The following is a 26,687-nucleotide window of genomic DNA, read 5'->3' on the forward strand; positions in this document are numbered from 1 at the left end:
TTTTAGTGATAGTGAATGAGGAAACCTAGTATCCAGTACACTCTTAGGTAGAAAGAGAGGCAAAATGTGCTTTTTGTCTGTTCTGTTCAGAACTACGCTTTTATCAAAGGACATTTCTTGTCAGAGGATTGGAATTTGAAAGACATCAACTTCTATTGTAGCTCTCTTCTCTAGGGCATTCATCTCTTTTTACAGAAGCTTCTCTTAATTGAAGAGGTGACATCTGGGTGGGAGGGGGAAGGGCTCCCATGTGGAGAGAGAATCTTTGTGTACTTGAGTCTTCAACTCTCGCCACAAAGATCATGATTCCGTGCCATGAGAATGTCTAGACATTTATTCTACTTATGAGATATACCGTAGACATTCTGTGGTAACTTCCACATGTAATGGAGTAAAGTTTTTAATGAACTGTTACTGGAATAGTTAGAAGTGATAATTTCAAATAGATTTACAGAATCTGCTTTAAAAGCCTGTGATTTCAAGTAAGACTGCCATTGTTCTAACTTGCTCTGGATTAACATAAAATACTTGCAAATTAAAGAACTCCAATCTGTTTTTCACTAATGCTATATTTATTTCACCTCACTAATCTGTACCCTTTAAATCTCTGCAAATAAATGGTTTGGCAAACTGCTTAAAGGTAAATTTTGTTATTCTCCTGAAGCACCTAGGAAATAAGAAATCTGCTTTGTTTGAACTCCAAACTGATACATATTAAAATAGTTTTTTGTGGGATCATATGTTATTAGTTTTATAACATGGCAATATGGGAATTAACAGAAAAAAACATTACTCTACTCTGTTTCTACCTAACATCCCTTTTTGCTGTTTGACAGGCAGTAAACACAGTACAGCAAAAAGTTATTGTTATCCCTGAGGAAGAAAAGAGAGCTTTCATGCATAGCTTCATTAAGTCCATGAAGCCAAAAGATAAGGTCATCATTTTTGTGGGAAAAAAGCTTACGTATGTAATCACTTCCCAGTATCACATCTGTTTGGTTTTTTTTTTTTCCCTAACAGAAATATTGAATAGTTTCTTAGTTTACATAATAACTGTCAACTGTAATAGCTCTTGTCCACAATGTGCTGCTAGTAGTATTATTTTTATTATTTATTTCTTCCTTCAGACTGACTGGCAGTTTGTATCTTTTTTAATATCATTAATGGTGGTGGTAAGTCTTAATTTCATATAGTTCAAGTGGGGTGTTTGGATTCTTGGGGATACATGAATATGATGCACTGTTTACTTCCATATGCCTCTGGTGCATGCAAGACCTGATTAATGTGGGGGGTGGTCATTGTATCGTACTTGAACTTTTTGAGTGAACAACACAAGAATAATCTAGTACTTCCCTAAAATATAAATAAAGGTAATTTCTATGGGGCTTAGACGTCCTTTCCTATTTTATAATAAATACCAGCTGAGCTCAGTAGTGTTTTGTCCTTAAGCACACATTTAGCTTTTGTTGTCACGTCACTGTCTTTTTGATCTAAATCTAGATACTGCACTACTTTCTTTCTTTTTTCCTTTTGTTTTAAGAGCCATTGCTTTATTTCACCCTAGAGCTGATGACTTAGCAAGTGACTTTGGTATCGAAGGAATTCCAGTACAGTCACTTCATGGTAACAGGGAACAGTGCGATCGAGAACAGGCTTTAGATGACTTCAAGAAAGGTGAGTTTGTACTGAAGTACTGGTTTGTTTAGGCCAGACTTTTAAAGTTTGTTGTGTTCAAAACTTGTCTATCTCTAATTGCTGTGTCTCTTGCGTACTATGGAAATAAAAATGTGGAAGAGCTCTGAATTACATGTTTACTTTATTAATTTGACAAACAGAAACACCCAGCAAACAAAGAGGTTGCTCTATAATAAAATTTGGAATGTCTGGGAGTTTAATAATTTGAAGTAAGGTTTATATTACTTTTGACATTTCTGGAAAAGTTGGTGTTGTGTTAGTCTACAGAATGGTAAATTTAAATGTCAGATGATGGTGCTTTCGATGAAACAGTTCTGCTCCAGATTATGCTGGTAGGGTTATACTTCAGGGTTATGTGGACACTTGCTAATAAAAGACTAGTGCTGTGACAAGAGCATCAGCTGAGAATATAGTTGTTGAAGTTCTTGTTCTTTGGACAGACTCTTTATATCAACTAGGCAGGTTTCTTACTTTTCCTGCACTGTGCTGTTCTACTTGTGAAATGCAAATAACAGTAAAACGACATTTTGGGTGCTTACTTACCAGCTTGTATTTGAAGCTAACTCAGTGTGACATGCAACAAGCATAATTTTACTTTGTGTTAAGAATAGTAAGTCCATTATAAGCTAGAAAACCAATAGAGTGGAGTATGTTTTCTGCTTATTCCATAAACTCCCATTCTCTTCCTGTCGTACTTCTTGTAGGCAAAGTTCGAATATTGGTAGCTACTGACTTGGCATCCCGTGGCCTTGATGTGCATGATATTACTCATGTTTTTAACTTCGATTTCCCTCGCAACATTGAAGAATATGTTCATAGAATAGGTCGTACGGGAAGAGCAGGGTAAGTGTTTACCAGAAAATAGTAGTGTATTATCAATGTTTTGTTGTGTTTTATGCACTGCATAGGAGTTTTTCTTGTCAAATTCTAGAGGCTACAGGTGATGTGAGGTGGGGGAGTGAAGACTTCAGTCTATCAAAGTATGTTTCTAAACGCACTGCTTTATGTCTTGAAATGAATTCACTGTTAAATTGAAGGCAAACACGTTTTATGTTTTTCTGTTATTGAATGAAGGATGTTTGAAAGCTGGTTTAAATATGAGGAAGAATTAGAAAAAAATGTCTGCATTGATATTCTGGAATGTTACTTCCTTGTTTGTCTCTTCATGAGCTACTGAGTTATTTAGTTTTCTAGACAACACATTGAACAGAAGCCATCTGCATGGTTTAAAGTCTGCAGCCGATCATGGTGGTGTAGTTTAGTGGTGGGTTTTTGGATGCTGCTTTCCCAGGCTTGTACAAGTGTGATTTTTCTCATTTAATCATTATATGAATGTGTGTCTTTTCATACTTAAATATGTTGCCTTTATGCTAGATTTATTATCTTAAAGTCTAAATTAGTTCTGCATTTGCTCCATTTTAGATGAATTGCTGTATTCTGATTTTTATGAAAGGTAGCTCTCTGTCATGTGCACAGTTAATGCTCAAACCACTTTATTCTACCAGCTCAGTAATACTGCCTAGGTCAGTAGTAAAAGCCTAGTAAGAGTTATTTTGAAGATCAGCAGTTGTTTCCTTCCTTGTTTAGGCGCACTGGGGAGGCAGTAACACTTGTCACGAGCAATGATTGGAAGTTTGCGTCCGAACTGATTGACATTCTGGAAAGAGCAAACCAAGTAAGAATACATTACTGGGTAAGATTTATATTGGTTCTGGGTTAGCACCTGAAGCAGGTCATGAAGCTCTAAGCCTATTTAGACCCTTTTTGGTGAGTGTTTGTGGTATCTCAGGGAAAGACAATGGGTATTTCAGTCTGTCTTGTCCTAGATAGCCTTGGCTGTGTTTTACCTTACAGATGAGTCCCAGTAAGGAACTGTGAACTTTAACCAAAGCCTTCCATGTCCAAAGAAAAAGTAACTAACATATACATTGAGGTGTGCAGAGGAATAATAGGGTCTATTTTATGTCATAGTATTTTATTCCATTTGTATTTCACTTCTGGATGCATTTACCAATGTTCTTGTTTAACAGTGTAAATATTAACAATACTTAGAAGAAGCTCAACTATCTTATCTGTTTATTGTATCTGACAGCTGTGACACCTGCATGTACTTTACCAAGCTTTCTTACTGATGTTTGTAAATAATATGTGAAATGGAACTGGAATGTGATCTCTTTCTTTAAAGAAACATATTTTTTCTTGATACCATATCTAAGAAAACAGAGACAATTGTGTTGCTGTTTCTTGCTGTAACAAGAAACAATATTTTGCCTGATTTATAGTAAACCCCCAGTTCAAGTCCTGACTTGAGCTGAAATTTTGTTTGTTTGGGTTGGGGTATTTGGTTGGTTGGTTTTTTTGGATGGGAGTTTGAGTACATACTAAATGGATTTTATCTAGGACCTGTGGTTTTTACTCTGGACACTTAATCAGATTTTAAACCCTGGGTTAGAACTTCATCTCAGTCTTCTGGTTTACAACTCTTCTTTGAAAGATACTACGTTGCTTTATTGCAAACCTGCTAAGATGCTTTTGACGGATGAAAAGAAGGGAAAAAAAAGTGTAGAAAGTAGTCACCTAATAATTTCTTCACGTTGCAAATTTGGGGGTTTTGGTTGGGGTGGGGTTTTTTGTTTTTATTCAGAAAATGCAAGAGATGAAACCAGTAATGATACTGTGAAGCTACTTTAGAGGTGCCTTGTGTTTTGTATTCTGAGTTAGTAATTACCATTCAAGCCTTGTTTTCAGCTGCAGACTGCAAAGTTCCCAAACTGGTTTTGGTTTTTTGTAATGTGTGATAGTTCAACTGGGAACGTCTCTGAGTGCAGAGGAGAAAAGAGGAACTCTGAATCCTTTCTTTCAAGAGTTACTATTAGTCACAACATTATTCTCAAACTTAGTTATGTCTGATAGAAGGGAAGTATCCCTACAGACAAGTAGGATGGGTTTTTTCCCATGACAATGGAAATACCATTATTTCATTCTTAAAGCATCATGTAAAAGTAAGAAGAGAACTGAAAACAGAAATATTTCGATTTCAAAACAAGTAAGCTGCATTTGTTAGCCAAATGTTCTCTGTGATTTTGAATCTACAGATTATATTAAAAGAAAAACAGGTACAACAAAAAGGTGTCTGTTTCATGTTGAAGAGATCTTTTATATATAAAAGCTTAAGAAGCATGAACAGCTATATTAAGGAAACAGGTGGAAAAATAGTAATCTCTGTAATACCAAGAAAAGCATTCCATGTAAATCATGGCATCTCTATCCTTTTCTGTTTTCTCACTTGGACTACCCTACCTATCTTATATGTTTAGCAGATACCCAGATTGTTCATGAAAAATCTCAACAAGCCACTAGATGATGGATATTATCTTACTGAGATTTTTATGTTTCTGTATCCTCACTTCTTACCACTCTTGCCTTGTGCTTGCTCAAAAACCACTCTTGCAAGAAATCGTTGCGATTTTAGTTTGGAGTAAGTTATGCTTCAAGCTCTAGGAGAGGATCTGATACTGTGGAAGAAAATCATTCCATGTTTCAACTGAAAAATAACTTTGTCTCATTACTTCTATTGCCACTGATAAGTCTGTAGTGACTTTCAGCTAGAGATACATAATTTTAAACTTTATTTTTAAATAATGTTTGAAACTTAGGCAGAATAGACTCTTCCAGAGTTGTCATATTCTGCCAGGACAGTTCTTCACCAGTAAGAGCAATTCAACACATAAAACATATACTAGCAAGGTGTCCCTCATGCCAGCTCAAGAAAAAGTTGCTGATAGCAAATGGCAAGCATTGCTCAATCATAAAGTCAGACACAAGAAATGGGAACTAGAGGAATATGACTTCCTCCTCCACCAGTCTTGTTGTCTTGGCTGCATTCTCCACCTGTTCAAGCGTTGCCAAGCCCAGGCACTTTTAGGGAGACTTTAAGGTATTTACATTCGTTTGTACTCTGCTGTTTGCACTGTATTTGTGCCACTGGCAGGCACAAATCACACAGACTGAGCAATCATGTTAGTACCACGTTCACACACTGCCCTCCACGCTGATCAGGAGACTGATTCTGGACGGGGTGACTTCCACTGATGGCCACATGCCATTGCAGACTGTTGAAGTGGGCTGCCTTTGACAGATCAGTGATCCAAGACCTCGTGACAGTACAGTTGCCCACAGTGCTTTTTGCAGCAAACATTGCATTATTGTAAGCATTATGCCCGACCTGGTTTAAGTCTTGTTAGATACTGCCTTTGTTCCATGAGCAAAAGAATGGTATCTGGGGTTTTTTCTTTCATCACTGTCACTCTGCCTAGTAAGTCTGTCTGTAATTCTTCACATCTAGCCTCAGTCCTTAAGAACTCTGAGGTGAGAGTGTGTTGATACTATTCACCTTCTTTTCCAAATAATTACAAACATGCCAAACACCCCTGTGGATCTTAGTAAGGTGCTCTTGTGACCTCCCAGTGGTGGGAGATCTGACTATTTTCTCCTGCCCTTCTTTTCTTGTCTTTTAGCTTTTTTCTAAGCACATGAGAACCATTCCTGTGACAACACTTTCTTTTAAGTCACAAAGTTTCTCTTCAGAGGCTCTTAAAATTTCCATAAGGAATTTAATACAAATTAACATTTAAATGTATGTATATAGTATGATACCACCTTTAAGTGGCACTGGATGTTTTACCAGCTGTTCATTACAGCTAAAAGATACATTTCTGTTTGAACTATAATGTTGTAGTTAGCTGGTTATATGTTGCCATCAGATACTGTGATATAAACATAGGTATATTATTGAAAATCCAGACACACTATGATGATTATTTTTCAGTATATTTCAGTACAATCTTATGTAAAAAGATTTCTCTCTGCATTTCTACAGAAAAGAATTTGCAAAGTGACAGGAGCCAGATAAATAATGAAATCAAGTTTGAGAACACACAAAGCAATAGCATTCACATAAAGCAGAGTCTAAAAGTTTAGATTTATTTAAAACTCACCATGTTTTTTTGCCTGCTTTCTTATTAGGTAGTTCCTGATAAGCTTGTTGCCATGGCAGAAAGATACAAACAATCACAAATGAGAAAAGAAATTGAAAAGGATATACAAAGACCTTGGAGAAAGCCCTCAAAATAAGTGTAATCCCTTGAAGTTACTGAAACAGAGAATGTGATTATAAGTAGTGTTACTATCTGTGAGCTTGAATGTCTAAGTTTCATGATTGCTTTCCATACCTGTCCTATTTAAACAAACTTCTAAAAAGTGTCTTAGAAAAGAAAACTGGATTAACTTTATATAGAAGTAAATCTGGTTTTGCACTTGGAACACTATTTTCACATAAAAATTAGTTGGGTTTTTTTTTTTTTCTTGTGTGATGTATGAAACTTCTAAAGCCATTTTCTACTGGTTAAAAACAAATATTGTGGCTTTGTTGGTTGGTTTGAGTTTTTTTAGTTAAATGCAGTATTGATATATAAGAATGTAAAAGATAACTTTTCCTTTTATATTCAGAGAACTGGATTATTCATTGAAAGCAATGTTTGTCAATGTAGTTTCAAAATACTGTACCTTTGCCCGGATATGCCACTGGCATGCAGAAGTATTTCTCAGGATAACGAAAACTGCTTGGTTTGCCATTACTTACGTTTGCTGAAGCAAGTTTTCTTTATTCTTATTTAAAAACATAACATTGGAAGTCATTTTTGTTAAGACTTGTGTCTCAAGATTTTTTGAGAGAGGTCTGCCTTTTCTTCTAATGGAGGAGAGTATGACAAGAAGTATGTGTTTGTGGCTAACTGGGGAAGAAAATCAGCTTGTACTCTTGTTTTTGTGGATGTAATATTCTAGCTTAAGGGATAAAACCAGAATTTACTACAGCAATGTCAACAAAGCCATGGAGAAAAGAATACGTTCAAAGGACAGCTTTTATTTCTTCCAGGTAAAGTTGATTCACACTTTACATTTGGATGTCAGGTTCTGTCACACAGACTCCCAGTGATAACGGGATATGTTTTCTACTCTTAGAAATTTATATGGGAAGGAGTTATTCCTTCATTCAATGCTTGGTCTGAACTTGTGCTTATTTATGTGTCATATGATTAAATAAAAACTAATAAACAAAACTCAGAAAAATGAGAATAATTTAGTAAAATTACTCTCTAAATATTCTTCCCTCTTAATTTGCTCATAATTGAGGTATATCTGGGCATTATTCAAGCCAATAGGTTATTTTACCTTCAAAAAGTAGGCTAAAAATATGGACTTCCCATGGCTTCTATAAGTAAAAGCGAAAGATCTACTTATTTGCAGCACAGCAGTTCCCAAATGCTGTGTACTTCTCACCTGCACAATTTTAGTAATAGGAAATATTAAAACTACTTTTTTTTTCCTCACACACATTACTTCAGCATGAGAAAAATGGATATGAATTTCAATTTCAAGAGTGTCCAATTCATGCTGCATTTTGGTTTTGATAACCTTTTATATCAAGAGTCTTCCTCTTTGATACAGGTTGAAAGTTGCATTTCTTTCTACATGATTCATCATACAAATAAATGCTCATTGGCACAATAACATCTACTCTGTTGCAGTGTATTAGGTAACGACTGCTTCAAAGCCCAGTGAAAAGACTGATTTCTAAAGCAATTCTGAAGACTCAGAAAGGATAAGTTACTTCAGAAACTTCATATTACTCTGATAAAATATTCTCTCTCTGCTAACTGTTGCTTGTGATTGTCCTCTGCAAAAGATCTTCATCCACACAGGTGATCTGGAGAAGTTGTTCTGGTTAATGTTGAAGTAACTCCAGTGACTTTTTTCCTTTTGAAAGCAGGAGTGTATTTTGGATATTCTGTATTGCATCTTAGTTTTAAATAAAATTGTCATTTTTTCTGTTATGCAGTCATTGATGCCTTTGTATTTGGAAATACAGAAATTACACATGGGAAATGAACTATTCCAAATTCTTCTATATGTTCTTAGTATACCTCGAAGACATTTTGATGGTGATATCTACATTTGGATAGGCAAAATAAATATTACTTAAAACGTTTCTTTTAAGAGTTATGGCTAAGCAGTGTGGCCAAAGCATGCATTTTTGTCTTCATGTTCCTGATTTTGTTTTGGTTTGGTTTTTGTAGTACCACACTATTGAAGAGTAGTTTATGGTGCAGAACTTTTTGTTTTAAATATGCAAGTTTACATGATATTATTGTGAACAATGTTCTTAATAATTCTCGTGAAATACTGGGAATCCATTGTTCAATTCATGGCTTATTTTTCTTGAAAGGAAATGATGTCTTGCTTTATCTTCTAGGCTGAGCAAGTTGTATTGGGGAATAAAAAAGTGAGTCAGCTGAGACTTTTGCAGACAACCCACAAAAAATTCCAGACATTGCTGAAAGCAATGATCCAGGTCTCCCAAGTGCCACTCTGAGTCATTTGGCCACGTGACACAGGAGTGGAAAAAAGCAGTTTTGACATGATATGAACAGAATTTTTCCAATTCTTTTGGATGTTTCATTTTAAGTTGCTCTAGAAGGTACTTCAGCAGCTTAAGACAACCTTTCCTGTTAAAGAAAATAAGAATGGATTAGGTACCTTCTCCATAGTTCTAAGTATGTGGTTCAAGTATTTAAACACAATTATGCATTAATTCTGTGGTGACTTTCTTGATTCAGTACAAGATGTAATTGGCAAACCAACTTCTTAGTTTACTTGTTAAGGAGGTTTTGTACCTCATGTGGGTTTTGTTCTTCTGTGTTGAAGAAATGTGGAAGACAGTTCTTACAGAAATGAAAAATCATTTATTCATCTTGATCTCATTCAGTAGTTCTCTCACCATCATTTTAGAAATTACCTTGATATGAAGTGTAATTTTGCTCAGAAAGTGGAGTCATCACTTTTTTAAGCTGCTTTTTCTAAACAGGACTGAATTTGGAAAAGATAATTTAACAAGTCACATCTTTTTGCATTCTAAGGCAAGTCTGGAGTGTAAACCAGCAAGGTGATTGTTTCCACCTTTTGTTAGGTAAATGCAAGTCAGACATTCAGCAAGCACATGCAGTGTTGCATTGCTGTAGAACAATTATGCCTAAAAGATTTATTCTTGCTTCGTGTTATATTACTCTTACATCAAATTCTTAAATGCTAAACTGAAACAGTGTTAGACAGTGCTAGCCCAGCTAACACAGGCTTAAAGTAAAATATTCCTGTGAAATACCAACCTACAGCACTTTGGTCCATCGGATTCACAACATGTCTTTGAGTTGCCGTGGTTGTTTATCATGTCCTTTTCAATATGCGAGAAGGAGAGCCGCCAGGTGTTTCCTGAAGTAAAGCACAAGACTCTTAAATGGTTACACTGCACTAACCATCAGCTTCTGTAGCTAGGAAAAAATCCCAATTTTGTAATTGACTTAAATACCAGCAATTTTTTTGCACCCACTAAAAAAAAAAAATCTTAATTCAGTGAATGCAGTTAGTTCCTCCTGAACTCCCCAGCTGCTTCACAAAGACAATTAGAATGTAATTAATATAGACATAGTTAATTATTTGAATGCTTTAAATTCCTAAGGATGTTTGGATTTACTTCAAGCTTAATTCTGAACTTCCCTGGATTTGCTGAACATGATTTAGGGAACTGTATTATTCATAGAAATCTACTACCTTTGAATGTCTGTACTCTTACTGTGTTCTCTGGGTTTTCTTTGTGCAAATAATAGGTTTGTGAGTTTGTTTCAGGTAAGGTGACTGTTCTAAAACACTTCTTCTGCTCGTGCTTCCAAAAATAATGGCTAACGTAGCTCAATGCCCTGTTTTTAACACCGAGCAATCACTTTTGTCTTCCTTGCGTGAGTCAGCTGTTTCCCTTGCCTGTTTGGCTCAGTTACTCTTTGCATTTAATTTGCACAGGAAGAGATTGCCAAATAAACCAGTACTGCTGTACTGGGTTTTTGGTAATATGGGCATGCTAATTTAAAAAATACCAGATTGCTTGAAATCTTTTTGCTGAAATAATCAGTTACCATAATGCAGTGATACATCAGAATGTTTCTGCAAACTAATGTATGTGACAGTGGTCTGGAAGAAAAAATGTTGTAGCCATACCAGAGTTCAGTGAGAAATAATGTATCTTGATAGGAAACAGTTTGCTTCCTGCGGAAGTATCTGATTTGTGGATGTAGTCACATGTACAGGGGTGTTCCCTGTGTTTTTAGCAACTTACTTCTAATTTCCTTAAAAGAGTGCATGCTGCTATTAAGTAAGAGTGCTAGCACAAGGGAAGGCCCATAGCCATGTGTCTGGATGGAGTGGATTTAATATAATGCTCTTAACTAATGATCAGTGTACAGCCTGGTAGGGTGGGTTTGTATTTACATTTCAGTACAGGACAAGCAGTACCACAGATCTGATGCTTTAAAGAGGGATTTCAGTTGTCTGAGCTGGATCTATCCAGGATAAGGTATCTTGAAGGCAGAATACTGAACATGATCTGGATACCCTTTCTATAGCACTTGTAAATGATCAAGTTGTAGAGAAGATACTTCATAAGTTATTATTGTCCATATTTGAGATACCTCTTAGAACTTTTTCTCTTTTGTTTTGCTTGGCTACTAAATAAAGTGATCTAAATCTCATATCTCTCTTGACTTTTGTTCCCAGCCATTGTTCAATTTTGAGGCCACCCTGTGTGCTGAGGGGCCAGCTATGCTGAGCCTCCAAAGTCAAGATTATGTCCACTGATATTTCTGATGGAGGATTCTTGATCTGAAGAGTTATTGCAGGGCTTCCAACCTTTTTCCTTGCCACAGTGACTTCCACATCTAGTAACAAAGAAAGTGATATTTCATGTTAGATAGATAGATTAGATAGATGAAACCTTTTTTTGAAGAATGTTACATTTTTTATTAAAGAGCTCATGAGCAATCAGAAACAATACCTAGGTTCAATCGCTCATTCTTTATCCTACAGGCTATGGATGTTAAATAAAACATTGAGAAGGCCTGTTGAGGAGTTCTCTGAAATAGGGAACACAGTGTGTTTGCTTGATTTACTGTCTAAGAATTCAAAATGTAGTAATGTTTTTCAATGAACTGCTTCCCTGTTGAAAACACACAGTGAACAGATTTGGCCACAATGTTTCTGAAGATTTTGGGGAAAAATAACCCTAAAAGGGGATATGTTTTCTATACTGATCAATAAAAAATATTAGATACTGTATAAAAGCAAGCTCTTTGTTTTGCTACCAGTTCAGCAAATGGCTCTTTGCACACTCCAGATAAGATGCAAGATGTATAGGTCACGTAGGAAATACCAAACATGCAATAGAACTCTTAATGTTTATTATTTTCATACAGAAAATATGCATAGTGGAATTAATAACATAATAAGATCAGCTATGATGTATTTGTGATTCTTAACACAAGAGCAAACTTGAGATACTGGGGACAGCAGGGGTGACAGCTCCATTGGCACAGAGAGACAGGACTGGCAGGAAAATACGTGTTCTTAACAATAGGGCAACACATATGCACGATGTAACTGGATTTTTAGCACTTCCGCTTGAACCTTACTCTCTCAATACTAACCTTTAATGTTTTTTACTTCCTGTTTAATAATTTCTCTTAGTGTTTGAAGCATTTTAAAGGCTGATAATTTTCCATCTTCATCTAAAAACTTCAAAAAACCCTTTTCTTTTGGAGTTCTTTTGAATGATACATAATAATAAGCTCCAGTATCATCAGACTCGTCCAGCTGAATCCTTTCAACGGGCATTACAAGCATAATGTCAAACTCATTTGGTTCAGATATCTGCAAATATGAGAATACAACAGTCAACCTGCAACTTAGGAGAATAAAACCTGAGATTTTTATACCAGTTGTGGTTTTATCTACCTTGGTGTACTGATCATGTCTGATGTGAAATATGAGTTTATTTCTGTGGTATTGCAAGATTACCGTGCATTGGGGTGGAAAATAGCAATTTGCAGCTTACTTCCCAGCTCTCCAACTTATTAATTTTTAAAGATAGTTTTAAGATTCTTGAGCTGTTCTGAATAATTAATGCATTAATGTTGGATTCAGTCGTCCTTTTGCAGATAGGAATCAACTAAGGAAAAAAATGCATTGCTAGGTCTGAAGCTGGTTTTAGAGAGTTAAAAATAAAGTGTCCCCATGTTTAACTTTGTTTCAGTCTGCTGGAACTAGGAAAAAAGGTACTGGTTAATCATAGAAGGTGAAGAGGTTGGAATAAACCCTAGAGATAAAGCTAGTCCTGATCCACCCTGCCCTGGGCAGGGATACCTTCCATTAGATCAGGTTGCTCAAGGCCTTATGCAACCTGGCCTTGAACACTGCCAGGTTTGGAGCATCCACAATCTCCCCAGGCACCCTGTACCAGTGTCTCACCACCCTCACAGTAAAAAAATTCTAACATCTAATCTTAATTTTCCTTCTTTCAGCTTGTATCCATAACTCCTGCTTTTTGAAGAAAAAACAGGAAATAAAACCTGGCCCACGGCTTCTGGTGCAGTGCTATTCCTGACTGGTCCTGTTGTTAGACCAGGCTCACCTGTGTGCTGTGCAAGGACAGGGCTTTCTGCGGGTTGAACGCGAGTCCTGTTCAGGTAGCGTCTCTGACTGAATGCACATAAGTACACCATTCAGCAGGTTACTGATCATTCTATAATGCATTGTGGTTACTTTACAGAGTCGTTCTTAGTTTTAACTCGTCGGGAAGGGCCAGCTAAGAGCTGCTCTCGCGCGGCAGGAGCAGCGCAGGGCGCGCCCGCGCGAGCCGCCCGCCCGCTGCCGCCGCAGCCCGGCGGGAGAGCGCTGCCGGCGCCCCGACACCCACCTTGACGCGCTCGTAGTAGCTGCCGGCGCTCTGCCGCTCGATGGAACTGAAGCAGCCGTCCTTGCCGCGGATGGCCTGGACCAGGTGCGCGATCACCCTGTTCACCAGAGTCGCCGCCTCGGACACGTCTCCGCGGGTCAGGCTGAGCCGCGACAGCACCTCCCGGAGTCGCAGGGCGTCCGCCGCCGGCGGGGGGCGGCAGGCCGGGGCCGCGAGTGCCCCGTCGGGCACCGTCGGGACGCTCCGCGGGGCCGCGGGGGCTCTGGCGGCCGGCGCTCTGCTCCGCGGGGTGGGGAGCGCCTCTGCGCCGCCCGCCGCCGCGCCCGCGGGCAGCTCCCGGGCAGCGGGGGCTCGCCGTGCCGGGCGGCCGCCCCGGGCGGGGGGTCCGTCCGTCCGCGGGGCCCGGAGGGTCGCGGCGCCGCTCGGGCATTCACCCGCGACGTGGCCCCGCGCGGGGCTGCGAGCTGCGCCCTTCCCCGCGCCCCGGCCCCGCGGAGCTGCGGGACGCGTCTCCCGCCTGGCCCGCGCTCCCCTGCCGCCCGCGCTGTCCATGGCCGCCGTTTCGTCTCCGCACCCGCAACACGGCGAGCGCGCCCCCGCGAGAGACGGGGTTCCCGCCTCTGGCTTCAGCCGAGTTCCTCTTCCAGGCAGCGCGCCTCCCCTAAGAAACGAAACCCAGCGAGCGGGGCGGAGGCGAGGCGCTACCCGGCGCTGCCAAGTTCAGCCGGGCACGAGAAAGCTCCGGCAGCAACAGCCGGTCTGCAGCCTCCCTCCAATCCGCGTGGAGCGTTTTCCCGCTCCCGGGCGGCTCCTCCCTCCCGCCCGCGGGGCGAGGGCACGTGAGCACCGGCACGGCCCGGCTTTTCCAGCCGCGCGGGGCGAGAGGACGGGCGGCCGCGGGGAGGCGCTCGGCCCCGCCGCTCCCGCCCGGCCCTGCCTTTCGCTCCGGGGCGGAGGAGCCGCGGCGGCGCTCCCGCCCCCTGCTCGGGCTGCCGGGAGGGCCGGCCCTGCCGCCATGTTCCTGCGCAGCGGCTGCCGCCGGCTGTTGCTGCCCCCAGCGCCTCGCCCTGGGCACCGCCAGGCGGGCAGCGAGGTCGGGGCGGCGGCGGCGCCGCGCTACGACGTGGTGGTGATCGGCGGGGGCCATGCGGGCACGGAGGCGGCGGCGGCGGCCTCTCGCGGCGGGGCCCGCACGCTGCTGCTCACGCACAGGATCGGCACCATCGGTACCGCCGCGGGTGCCCGGGGTCTCTACGGCGTGGGGAGCGGCGCTGAGCCGGGGAGGTCGCGGGAGACTTTGTGCGGCGGCTGTGCTGAGGGTGTCCCTGTCTCCCTTACTCAGGGGAAATGTCGTGCAACCCGTCCTTCGGCGGCATCGGGAAGGGGCACCTCATGCGGGAGGTGGACGCCCTGGACGGGCTGTGCGGCCGCGTGTGTGACCGCTCCGGCGTTCACTACAAAGTGCTGAACCGCCGCAAGGGCCCGGCCGTGTGGGGCCTCCGCGCACAGATCGACCGCGGCCTGTACAAGGAGAACATGCAGGTGAGGGGGCCGCGCCGGGCGGCTCGGCGGGCGGACTGCCGGGTGTCGGAATACGCTGCTGAGCTTTACGAAGGAAGGGGCTATGTTTTGCTTTTCATTATTTACCGAGCAAACCTAGATGCCGTATTGTTTGGTACTTAGATGCAGTGTAAGTTGTTGGAGCTCAGCATAGTTTAAAAAATTCTCCAGTGTTTTAGATAGAGGTCAGGCTTCATGGCCAAGTAGTTTATTTGAGCTAAAACTTTATGTGAATGAAAACTTCTACATGATAGATCAGGGCAGTACCATAACTGAGTGTCTGCCAAATGACCTGGTAGGAATGGAAGCGAGTAGTAGATGTTTCAGAAGTCAGCAGGGTTCGGGATTGCCCATATGTCTCATAACTTCCTAGATTTTTGCAGTAACTCTTTTCATGACAGAAAGAAATCCTTAACACACCACTGTTGACAGTTCGTGAGGCATCTGTGGAGGATCTTCTCTTGACAGAACCAGAACCAGGCCGTCCTGGGAAATGCCAAGTCACAGGAGTTGTTCTGGGTATGTGCTAGTAACTCAGTTAAGTGCCTTCCGTTACTCCACACTAGGAGCAGCCTTTGGGGTAAATATTTCTGATTCACCAATGAGGAAGATTAATTATACAGTTCTAATTCATTAGTGAGAAAGATTAATTAGCCAGTAGAGCTGGTTTAGGCGAAGTGTGAACTAAACCAGGTTAATATGTGTAATACAAAGTAATACAATGTCAAAAATACCTGGATTGGTAGTATACTGGGACATTAACTAAGTTCATTTTCTTCAGGTTAGTGATACTGAATTCCATGCTGTGTTTTGAGATTTTATTTGGTAAACGGTGTATGCTGCCCTCAATGTTATTAACATGGGGTCCTGTTATTAACAGACTTGTACTTCATTACCCCTTGCTGTTTTAACAAAAAAGCTTTCTGAAGTAAAGGCCTGGATATGGATTTTTTCCAGGAGTTGGTTTTCTTTGTTAGGGGTAACTTGATTAGGAATAATAAATACACAGAAATGACTACATGCTGCTTAATTATAGTTATTACCGTTGGTGCTTTTATTACTGGAATGCTGGTATTGTTCTGTAACAGAAGACAGATAAACCCTCAGTGAACACTGTTAGTCTAGTTAGACAGAAACACCAGAATCCCAATCTTTGTTGGTACTAAAATGTGTACATCTCTGAAAACTTGCTGTTTCAGGGGATGGGAGCACAGTATGTGCCAGGAGTGTTATCCTGACCACCGGTACATTTCTGAGGGGTATGATCCACATCGGACTGGAGATACACCCGGCAGGGCGGCTGGGGGACCAGCCAGCCATCGGGCTGGCTCACACTCTGGAGAAACTGGGATTTGCTGTGGGCAGGCTGAAGACCGGGACACCACCCCGACTTGCCAAGGATACCATTGACTTCAGTGGTCTGGAGGAGCGTGCAGCTGACAACCCTCCTGTGCCCTTCAGCTTCCTCAGCAAGGCTGTGTGGATCAAGGTGGGATAGCAGCCATCCAGTACACATAGAGCCAGGTGGGGAGTGGGTCTGGGAATGTCATGCTCGTAATCAGTCAGGGAGCTGGTGGCTGGGAAAGGCCGCTGGGGTGTATTTGTACTGGATGTGTTACATTTCTGAGGACTGTCAATGCAAGGGAGAAGCTGCTTGTGTTCTTTTGAAAGCAAATACTGTTTTACTTTCACTTCTCAACTTGAGAACTTAAGTTTCCTTCTGGGGTCAGACTGGTGTGAAATGTGATACTGGTGCTAGTATTCTTCATGTGCTGGTTACATGGGTGGTTTTACAAAATCTTCCAGTATTACACCTGTATTGTGGAGATTGACAGCGTCTTGCTTCTTAGTTTAGCTCTGGAATAAGGTTAAAATGTTGAAATTAGAGATCATTAATAGTACTGACTAGGAAAGAGAAAGGATGGATTTAGCCACAGAACTCAGAGGTGGCAGGGTAACAGTAACGTAAAAGCAGAAGAGGTTCAATTTTCCGAAGAAAGTCTTGGAAAATGGGCTATTTTTACATAATGTAATTAAGCGGCACAGAATTAAGTATCAGGAGTTAATTTGCCCCAGAGGATATAGGAATTGCAATAACCTTTTATAATCAGGATGGGGCAAAAATAGTATCACGTGAAGTCCTTGGTACGTGTAGGAGAGGTTTTGAAATGAAGAGTTTTAAGTCTAACAGCAAAAAGCTGTTAGACAAATATTCCTAATAATAATTTTGAGTCAAAATTGGGAATGTATCAGGAATTTATTCGCCACAGACATGTTCAAAGAAACAACAATTTTCAGACATCCAGGATTTTTTATAGACGCTCCCGGAAGTCTGCCCAATTTACTGCATCATGGTATAAGTGTTTATAGCTGTTTCTTTTATTACTACCAGAGCATATCATCTGTCTTTGTGTAATGGATAACCCAGGTTTTATCCAGCTAAACAGTGCTTTATTGAATTCGCTGTCCTGGTTAGACAATTACTGTTGATTACGTTTTCTGGGGTGTACAAGCCTATGAAGTGGCTCCCTTACTGCACCTCCAATGTAGTAATTGAGTTTTCTGGGGTGTATAGGCTTTTGACTCCTTAACTTTCTCAAGATATCTTTCTTGTCCTATGGCATCTAAGTCATCTGTAGTTATATGATAACCATTAAACAATTATTTATTGAATTTTATTCTTCAACTGTTGATTAAATTCTCTAAGGGATATGGATCCATGGAGTTCCTTTCTGCAGGTGCAGTGAGATGATTTCTCTGGGTTTTGTACTGACACTCAGCCAACACAGATCTAAATCAAAACCACCTAAAATCACAGTCAAACTTTTCCTTAACTAATTAAACATAGTTCATCATGAAATTTTTGTAAAAAATCACAAGAGTCCTGGCTAACTAATATATAACTCACTGAGCGTTTTGAAGAGTTACGGTGCTAGATTATCATATTTGGAATGTGGAGTCTCTTGACTCTTTTTCAGAAAATCAGTGGAATACTTTACATGGTGAGGTTTTTTCCAAACTTTGAATTTTTCATGTTGATTGCAGAGTTCTGAGGTTTGTTTTTTTTTTCCTCTCCAAGAGATTCTTTTGGTTTTTCTTCACTAAACTCTTTTAAGTGGCTGTTAGCTGTAGGGTCAGCATTTACTCTTCTAACTCCAGAGCTTTTTTTTTCCTGTGATCAGTGTGAATGCTGTGCTATAACATGCTGGTTTAATGGGAATATCCACCCTGTAATTAGGAATAGAGCGTATAGGATAGAACTTGAATTCCGGATTCCCAAGTTCTGTCCTGTTCTCAGTCTGGTTTTGGGCATGTTGCTCAGGCTCTCTGATCGCTTGTGTTCAGTCTGTACAGTGGGTATGACCACACTGCTGGCTGATCCCAGGAGGGAAAGATGGCCATCATGGAAAAGGTCTTGGTGATCTCAGAATTGTTCAGTAAGGATACGGTGTTGTGACCACATTAACTTAGGCCGAGCTTTGGCCTCTTCCAGCCAGAAGATCAGCTGTCCTGTTACCTGACTCGCACTAACCTGAAGGCCCAGCAAATTATCTGCGATAACCTCCACCTGAACAACCACGTCAGGGAGACCACCAGGGGCCCGCGGTGAGTGTGGCATCACACAAGGCTCTCTAGGGGGCAAGCTGGCGGTCTCTTTGGAGCTGTGGGTCTCTCCTGCTTTGCTTCTGGGAAGTTACATTTTCTCCATGTCAGGCTGTGCTCATGGCTGTTTACTGTTGCAGGTACTGTCCCTCTCTTGAATCAAAGGTGCTGCGCTTCCCAAACCGAGAACATCAGGTGTGGCTGGAGCCCGAAGGCTTGGAGTCCAACATCATTTACCCCCAAGGCATGTCCATGACACTGCCACCTGAGCTCCAGGAGCAGGTGATCAAATCCGTCCCAGGCTTGGAAAAAGCTAAGATGCTACAGCCAGGTGAGGGAGCTGAATAGTTTTAAACCTATTGGTCATATTTATTTACTAGTTAATGAAAAGCAGGTTTTGTTTAAAGCGTAGCAAAACAAAGGAAATACAAAGCAAACGAATTCTTGGATGCAGGGATTTTTCCTTGTTTGTTCGGGAATCATAAATAAAATTGATAAGCTGTTCTGCTCCATTGATTGCCTTGACAATCGCTCCTGTAACATCTGTCTTGTGGTGTGTCACAGGCTATGGGGTACAGTATGACTTTTTAGACCCCCGACAACTGACCACTTCTCTCGAGTCGCGTCTTGTTCAGCGTCTCTTCTTTGCAGGCCAGATAAATGGCACAACAGGCTATGAAGAAGCTGCAGCTCAGGTGGGCAAATTTGACTGTTATATATTCAGCACTCAGAAAGGGATATTGCCTTGGTCTTTGTGAAGTCTTGCTAGGCCTGTTTTGTGCTCATGAGATGTTCTTACGTTTGTTGCTCACCCTAATTCCAGATTTGCTCAAGATATTTTTATTTGTGTCTGTACAAGTATCTGCAGTTGTTATCATGAAGGGTGCAGTAACGAAAGTAATTGAAAGCCCTGTAAAGTGTTTCAGCATGAAGACTCTGCAGTGGGTATAATTGAAAACGTGGGAATTGTCTCCAGACGCATCAGCAGGGGCCAAGAAGCCCTTCAGACACTCAATAATGCTGCAAGACGGAAGCTGCCTGGATTACTGGCACAGACTGTTGCGTTTTCCTGGGCATGGTTGGGCATGTGAGCCTGTGGAGGCAGATGTGCTGATGTTTCTGCTAAGAGGAGACCAATGGATGTGTTTGGTTTGTTCTGCCTGCGCAGGGTGTGATTGCTGGGATCAATGCTTGTCTGCGGGTTCGTGGCAAGCCCCCATTCACCGTCAGCCGCACCGAGGGCTACGTGGGTGTGCTGATCGATGACCTCACCACGCTGGGCACCAGCGAGCCCTACCGGATGTTCACCAGCCGCGTGGAGTTCCGCATGTCCCTGCGGCCGGACAACGCTGACGCCAGGCTCACCCACAGAGGTGCTTTGCTGTGGTAGCTCTTGCAGTGACCAGCCCTGCCTGGCTGTAGACCTTTATCTCATACACCATCTGTCTCTGCAGGCTTTGAAGAAGCTGGGTGTGTGTCACAGCAGCGATACAAACAAGCAGTTAAGATGAGAGCTGCATTAGAGGATGGGATTGCAACACTAAAATCACTTCAGTTCAGCATATCCAAATGGTCCCAGTTACTACCAGAAGTTCCCATCAGTAGCAATCGCAGGTCACCTGTCAGGTAAAGGTTACAGCTGGAGCTTTCTGGTTTGACCTATGCTTGCTTTAGTACATCCGGCTAATGGTTTCACAGCATTTGTCCATCCTTCCTGAAGCTGGCAGTACTCCAAGGTTCCTACTTTACCACCTTCAGGGGACACACATCTGATGTTTGCCTGTAGAATAAGTATGGTATTGGTGTTCTTAGTATTCCACGCTTGCTGTTGCTGACATGTGCTCTCAAAGCAAGGGAGTGCTCCACTGGCCCAGACACTTCTTGCTATCCTTACACAAGTCACCAGCTGGTGACGGTTTTGCAGTAGGTTGCAGCTTTGCTAAAAGCTTGGTAAAGCAGCAGTTGATTTCAGGCTGGTGTCAGGTGGTAGCTGTTCTTGTACACAAAGGCCCTTACTTCCCTTACCCATACTTTATCTCGTCTTTTCTGTTGTTTTAAATCAGTGACTAAGACCTGGCTGACAGAGTCTGTGTGAAAGGTTTCCCTTGGTACCCTTGTCCTTGTCCCATCTGTCTTGCTGTAATTTTATGGGAGGAGTCTCTCTTCGAGAGTTTAGCAGCTCTTCTGTGTACTGAGAGGAGATAGTAGTGAATTGAGCTTGGCTCTGCAGTTGTTCTGGCTTATGCTAAGTACTTTATAAGTTTGAGCTGGGAACAGCCATTAGTCTGCCTTACAAGTGTGACTCCTTTGTACCATAAATGTTTACTCTTCTCCACAGTGCCTTTGATATCCTTCAATATCAAGATGCCAACATGGAGATTCTGGCAAAGGCTGTCCCAGAGCCCCTGGGCAAGCTTGCTCAGTGGAAAGAACTGGCAGAAAGATTGAAAATAGAAGGTAGAGTACAAGGGTTAGGCTCTCTCATGGTGATCTGCATAGGTTTGTTCAGTAAGGGGAGAGCAATTGTCCTACTGTGTTTTATGTTGCTGCTTAGAGAAATGAAACGCTCTGATCAGAGTGTGAACTTTTTACCATAAGCTGCAGCCCTTTCTGTGCACCAGTGTTTCACTCTTTGGTGGGTAAGATCACTCTTTGGGTTTTTTTCCTCTTTACTGCCCCATCAAATAGACCATCCTGTGTTGGGATGAGAAGATACAAACAACCCATGTATCTAAATTCCCGTAACAAATCAAAGAGTATGACTTCTTCCAAAGCAGTGACGCGAATTAGACTCTATAGCCCGTGGGGCTGGAAATTTCCTTAGGAGCTTTTGACCATCTCAGTGGAATTGCTCACTGTGCTTCCAAGACTTCTTGCAAGTGACTTATTTCACGTGAATATCTATTTATATCTGGTTTTCTTGTTCCCCTGATCACCACAGCTGCTTATGAGTGGTGTGTAGTCAATCAGCAGCAGGAAATAGAAGAAGTGCGTCGTGACGAGGCGCTCCAGCTGCCAGACGACCTGGATTACTTTGCCATTGATGCCTCACTCTCCGCAGAGGTGCGGGAGAAGCTGGACTCAAACCGCCCGCAGACGGTGAGAAATTCAGCCACAGCAGGGCTGAGCAGCAGTGAAATCCCTTCTGTCTTCTCAAGGGGCGTGGGGGTGCAAGAATCAGGGAAAGGAATACCCACAGGTCTTGATCTCATTTCTCACTAGCTCCAGTGTGTAGGTTTGGTGGTGGTTAACTTGTTCCTGTCTCCACGTGCAGATTGGTGCAGTCAGCCGCATCCCTGGAATCACCCCAGCTGCTATTGTTAACCTGCTAAGATTTGTGAAAACCAATCACCGGAAGACAGAGAAGCTAAAAGCTGGGCCTCAGGCTGGGGAGTATTTCCCAGGGAAAATGTACTCAGACAAAGCAGCTTCACAAAGACCGATTTCTGCAGAGTTTTCTGAAGAGGAGACAAAGTTTGTTAAAACACCTTTGTAGAGAATGGCACCGATCCTGCCAGACTTTGTGGCAAGATCCCCTGTGCTCCTGAGCCTCTTCCCAGATGACACCCATGCTGGCCAGATCCAGAGCAGTTCCAGCTGGGTTCTGTGGCATTGTCATTGCATAGAACGAAGATGATGAATGCACAAAGTAAATGCTCAGAAACCTAAATACAGCCTGTGATTTTGCTGATGCAAATGGAGAGACGGGAGAACTGCTTTTAAAATTCCACTCATTTGGAAGACTTCAGATAGTCAAAATCTGCATCTTGTGAAGGACAGTGTTTAGCTCTTCTGAAATGAGTAAGAAGTGTTACCATGCTAAGCCCATGGCGCACAAGAGGATTGGAGCTGGAAAGTGTGTTCCATTGAGTTCAGTACTTGTGTTCATAGCTGTGCAGTGACTGTGCACTGGCTGGTGTCAGCCACTAGGAAACACTTGGCTGTGGAAACATGTGCCACATGAATATTTAAATTTACATAGGAGACTGAATGTAAACACCACATCCTGAAGCTGTTTTTCTCTTTTAAAATAAATAAAGCTTAGCTTGTAACTTCCTGAAGAACTCGGTTATCACTTTGCTTTCAGCAGGGCCTTGCCAGTTCACCAGATCACAGTTCCCACACGTAAGGTGGGCTGAGATTCACTACAGAGCTGGGGAGGCAGCTGGACAAGGCTGGGAGCTGAGGAGGGTGGGGGACATACAGGAACCTGCCCCATGGACCTCAGCCCGGGCACTGTGAAGTTCTGTCTGAAATGCTGGGGGCTGGAGGAGTGGGTCCCAAGGGTTTGTCATCAGCACTGGTCCTGCAACTGAGAGGAATAGAACTTTGATTTGAGCGAGATCCAAGTCAATTGGGTCAACTGGGCAGTTGAGCAGTTGCTTGCCAGAAATATGTATGGATTCAGGGTGTTGCTGTGCACCTACCAAATCCTTGCTTGAGTCGGGCAGCAGTCTCTGGTGCTGGTCTCATTTCTGAATATCCTCTGGCTTCAGAACACTTTTTGTTGCAGTTAAATCGGAGGATCTTACAGGTTGGAAAAGACCCTTAAGGTCATCAAGTCCAACCATGACCCAAATAGATAGATAGATAGATAGATAGATATCTGTCATTTTGGAATTACGATTCTGGAAATTTCTCTGGTGTATTTGCTCTGGGTGAGGATTGCTTTTCTGTCCAAAGAAAGGAGTCAGAGCAAATCCTTTTTGTTGACAGAGACTCTGTCATGCAGCAGGAGGATGAGCAGAGTTTGCAGCTTTGTTTGGGACATCATCCATCTACCTGAAAGCACTTCCCTGTCACCAGCCGCTGGCTTGTGTGGAAGAGCTTTAGACACGTGATCTGTAGGTTGGTTCATGCCAGAATGGCTTGGGAAAGCTAACATCTACGTGCCTCTTTATATTTGTGGCCTGTTTTCCTTCAATCCTTGTTGGCTCAAAGATTTACTTCAACCTTGCAAGCCTTAAGTTCAGCATAAGAAAGGCAGGTGTGCTTTCTGTGGTGTAATTTTGGGTCTAGGTATGGTGCCTATGGAATTCCAGCTATGTGAATCCAAAAAAATCCTTAATCTGTCTATTCAAAGAGGCAGAACTTCCAGTCAAGAAAGTTGTATGCTTTCTTCACTGCATTATGTTTGTATTATGTTTGGGTTTGATGCAGTGGTATCTGTAAAAACTTAGATCTAGTTTGTAGGGCCTAGGAAGGAGGCCCTATTGATACCTTCATCCTCTCACTTTTAATCCGATTATGCAGTCTCAAAACTGCATTTCCTAGTCCTTGTCAGCGGTCATTTGACAGGACTATTTAGCTTTCAATAATGTGTACCTTTAAAGGCAAGTACCTTGCTCCCTGCTACAAAAGGAAACACTTTCCTCAGCTTTCCAGGCTAAATTTATTTCAGTGCTTCTGGTCTCACACATGCAGCATAAATGAAAGCGTGATTCCACTGAGCTGGGCTGCACCAGTGTCAAAGGAAGAGCAGAAGGAGAGGACTTCTGCATTTCTTACCTTTAACAATTTAATAATGCACAGCTGTGGTCTAAGGAGGGGGGAGGAGTTAACTTCAGGGGAAATTGAAGTCAGAAGCACATGGATGCATGGCTTCCCAGCAGATCTTCTGTACTAACTGCTTTTTCTGTTTCAGCATAAAGTGGGTCTTTGGCCACTGGTGACTTCCCTTGTTAAGACAGGGTGTCTTCTGTTCACCTATGTAGGTTAATGATGTCCATATTTGCTGAAATGGAAAACCTGGCATATGCACAAGTTTGAGGACTGGCTGTCCCTCAGGTATTGGTTTTATGAGAACAGAACTTGCCACAGTATTTTGTGCTGGTTGAACAGTTCTTGTTTGAGATGACTTTTAACGTGAAAAGAAATCATTGCTGCAAGCAGTTCTATTCATTTTGTTAAGAAAACCAAGCACAGAAAGGCTGAATAATCTGCTGTAAGTAGCATGGGCAGATAGGAGGGACACCTTGTGCCATCTGGTTTCTAACCACTGGGGATTTGTTACAAGGCCCAAGGTTTGGTTTTTACATGAAGACAAAGTGAGCTTAGACCCTCACAGGTCCTGTGGCCTTGCTAGGGCTGACAGGATGGGAAGGGCAGAACTGGAGGAGCCTGCTCTTGACACAGCTGTCTGCTTTTCCTTGTCTGTGCAGTAATGAATGGCACTTTGTTGTCCTGTAATCCTTGCTGTGACCAGGCAAGCAGTGAGGGAGGGTGTGTGGTGAGGTTGACCTAACTTTCTGCACATACCAAGTGTCTTTGTGTTCCCTGCTTCAATGTGTATGTCTCTTTTTCCCTCCTGCAGAACACAGGCCTGGTGATCAGCACTTTTTCCTCCAATCTCTACCATTCTATCTTATCCCAGATTTTTAAGACAGCTTCTTCCCTACTCTAGTTTTCATTTCATATGGTAGTTGAACTGAGCAGTTTCTTCATCTTTTCTTTATTTCTGCCTGAGAGATGAAAGCAAGAGAAAAATGGAAAGACATTTTATGCTAGGAGACACTAAAAGATACAACCTTAGATGGTCTCAGTGCTGCTGGGATGTTTGCAATGGTGCAGCAGTGTCTGCTTGTCTTAGTCCCCCACTTGGCTGGCCCTTGGCAAGCACATTGTGCCTCCCAGTTGTGCACTGCCCTTGCACTTTGTTAACTAACAGTCTTCACGTGCAGTGGTTTTAAACACTCAGGGGTTACCAGCTTTGATGATTATGCTTCCCAGGTTATCTTCCTCAACCAGTGACAAGTATCTCAGGATGTCATTTAGTGGATGCAGGGAGGAATCTACTGTCCCCTTGGAGATACTGTTTCCACCAAGAAGGTTCTCTCAGCTCTTCCCATTAAACCATGGCCAGTGCTGCCCAGAGTCCTTCCAGGGTGTTGTTTCCATCTTTCGCCTTGACTTCATGGGGCTACTGAGAAATAAAAGGTGTCTTTCCCCTCCTTTGACTAAAATTAGTGGTGTCCAGGCATTCAGATGGGAGATGGGAGACTTGCTTGGCAATTGCTATTACATAAAGGGCAGAGAAAACAGGATTGGTTCTTGATCTGGTTTTTTAATGACAGTGCTGCTTTGGGGAAACAAATTGTGCTTTTTGTCTCCTTTCTAAAGCGCTGTGCAGGTTTAACCCTTCAAGTGTAACTCTGAGGGAGGAGACTGATGTGGATCCCCGTCAGAGGATCTCTGACTCCGTACTCATCATTGTGTGGTCACCATGCCCCCGTGGGCCTTGACCTCTGTGCCAAGGGATGCAGTAGTGGCAAACTTTCTGTCCTGAAAGCTGGAGGCTGCACCTCCTTCACCTCTTTGCAGACCTAAGACTGGATATTTTGATGGCCTGTGATGTCTCCTTGGGATGCTCAGCCACGAACAGGCATATCCATGCCCTCAGCTTCCCTGTGTCCCTACAGAGCGAGTGTCCCCACAGAGTGGATGCCCCCCTGCTGCTGCAGGAGTGGGTCAGCAGAGCCACACGAATGGGCTGCAGAGGGCTCCCGGGAGGAGCACAGCTCAGCGAAGGCCTGGGCTGCGAGAGAGACGGAGGCAGAACAAGTGAAGGGTGAAGGTGCTCATGTCTAGCATCAGCTGCAGCTGCCAGCACAAGCCCCAGGAGGGTCATTATCAGGCACCGCTGGGGACTGATAAGCGCACGCCGTTCGTTCTTTTTCCGAGTGACTTAGTGCTTGATGTGGTTAACTGAAGAGCAGGCATGGAGCCAGGTGGGAAATGAGCTCACTCTGCCTTACAGGGAAGCAAGAGGAGAGGGGAGGTGACAACAGCCTCGTGACCAGTTTCTTCCCTTGCAATTTACTGTGGTTTAACTTGAAAATTGCCGCGTGTGACCAGGTGGTGGCCTGTGTCACACGTGTACGGGATTTTGGAGTCACAAGTGGAACGGCTGCTGTGCCTGGTAGTGCTGAGCTGGCGCTTCAGCGAGGTTTTGTCCTTGTCCCACTGCACCTCGGGA

The 26,687-nt window shown here is 42.8% G+C and overlaps 3 protein-coding genes across 3 annotated transcripts in view; 2 read left to right on the top strand and 1 right to left on the bottom strand.

The window, feature by feature from the left end:
• Positions 1–8,592, top strand: part of DDX43 (DEAD-box helicase 43) — a 23,068-nt gene extending 14,476 nt beyond the window's left edge. The window contains exons 12-16 of the mRNA XM_032104821.1: positions 837–964; positions 1,565–1,674; positions 2,400–2,538; positions 3,283–3,370; positions 6,721–8,592. Of these exons, the coding sequence (XP_031960712.1) occupies positions 837–964; positions 1,565–1,674; positions 2,400–2,538; positions 3,283–3,370; positions 6,721–6,828 (573 nt within the window). The 3' untranslated portion in view covers positions 6,829–8,592. The remainder of the gene's footprint in view (positions 1–836; positions 965–1,564; positions 1,675–2,399; positions 2,539–3,282; positions 3,371–6,720) is intronic.
• Positions 6,507–14,435, bottom strand: CGAS (cyclic GMP-AMP synthase). Its single transcript, XM_032104822.1, has 5 exons — positions 13,550–14,435; positions 12,282–12,504; positions 11,271–11,516; positions 9,918–10,020; positions 6,507–9,260 (listed from the first exon to the last, which is right to left on the bottom strand). The coding sequence occupies exons 1-5, from the start codon at positions 14,099–14,101 to the stop codon at positions 8,918–8,920; spliced, it is 1,467 nt and encodes a 488-aa protein (XP_031960713.1). The 5' UTR covers positions 14,102–14,435; the 3' UTR covers positions 6,507–8,917.
• A 119-nt stretch (positions 14,436–14,554) lies between these two features.
• Positions 14,555–22,773, top strand: MTO1 (mitochondrial tRNA translation optimization 1). The gene is made up of 12 exons (XM_032104820.1): positions 14,555–14,775; positions 14,892–15,091; positions 15,511–15,628; positions 16,309–16,598; positions 18,603–18,715; positions 18,853–19,043; positions 19,277–19,407; positions 19,881–20,085; positions 20,167–20,338; positions 21,051–21,169; positions 21,654–21,811; positions 21,987–22,773. Exons 1-12 carry the CDS (start codon positions 14,565–14,567, stop codon positions 22,206–22,208), a joined length of 2,130 nt encoding a protein of 709 aa, XP_031960711.1. The 5' UTR covers positions 14,555–14,564; the 3' UTR covers positions 22,209–22,773.
• The last annotated feature ends 3,914 nt before the right edge of the window (positions 22,774–26,687 follow it).

Source organism: Corvus moneduloides, chromosome 3, assembly GCF_009650955.1.
Source record: "Corvus moneduloides isolate bCorMon1 chromosome 3, bCorMon1.pri, whole genome shotgun sequence".
In the NCBI taxonomy this organism is placed as follows: domain Eukaryota; kingdom Metazoa; phylum Chordata; class Aves; order Passeriformes; family Corvidae; genus Corvus; species Corvus moneduloides.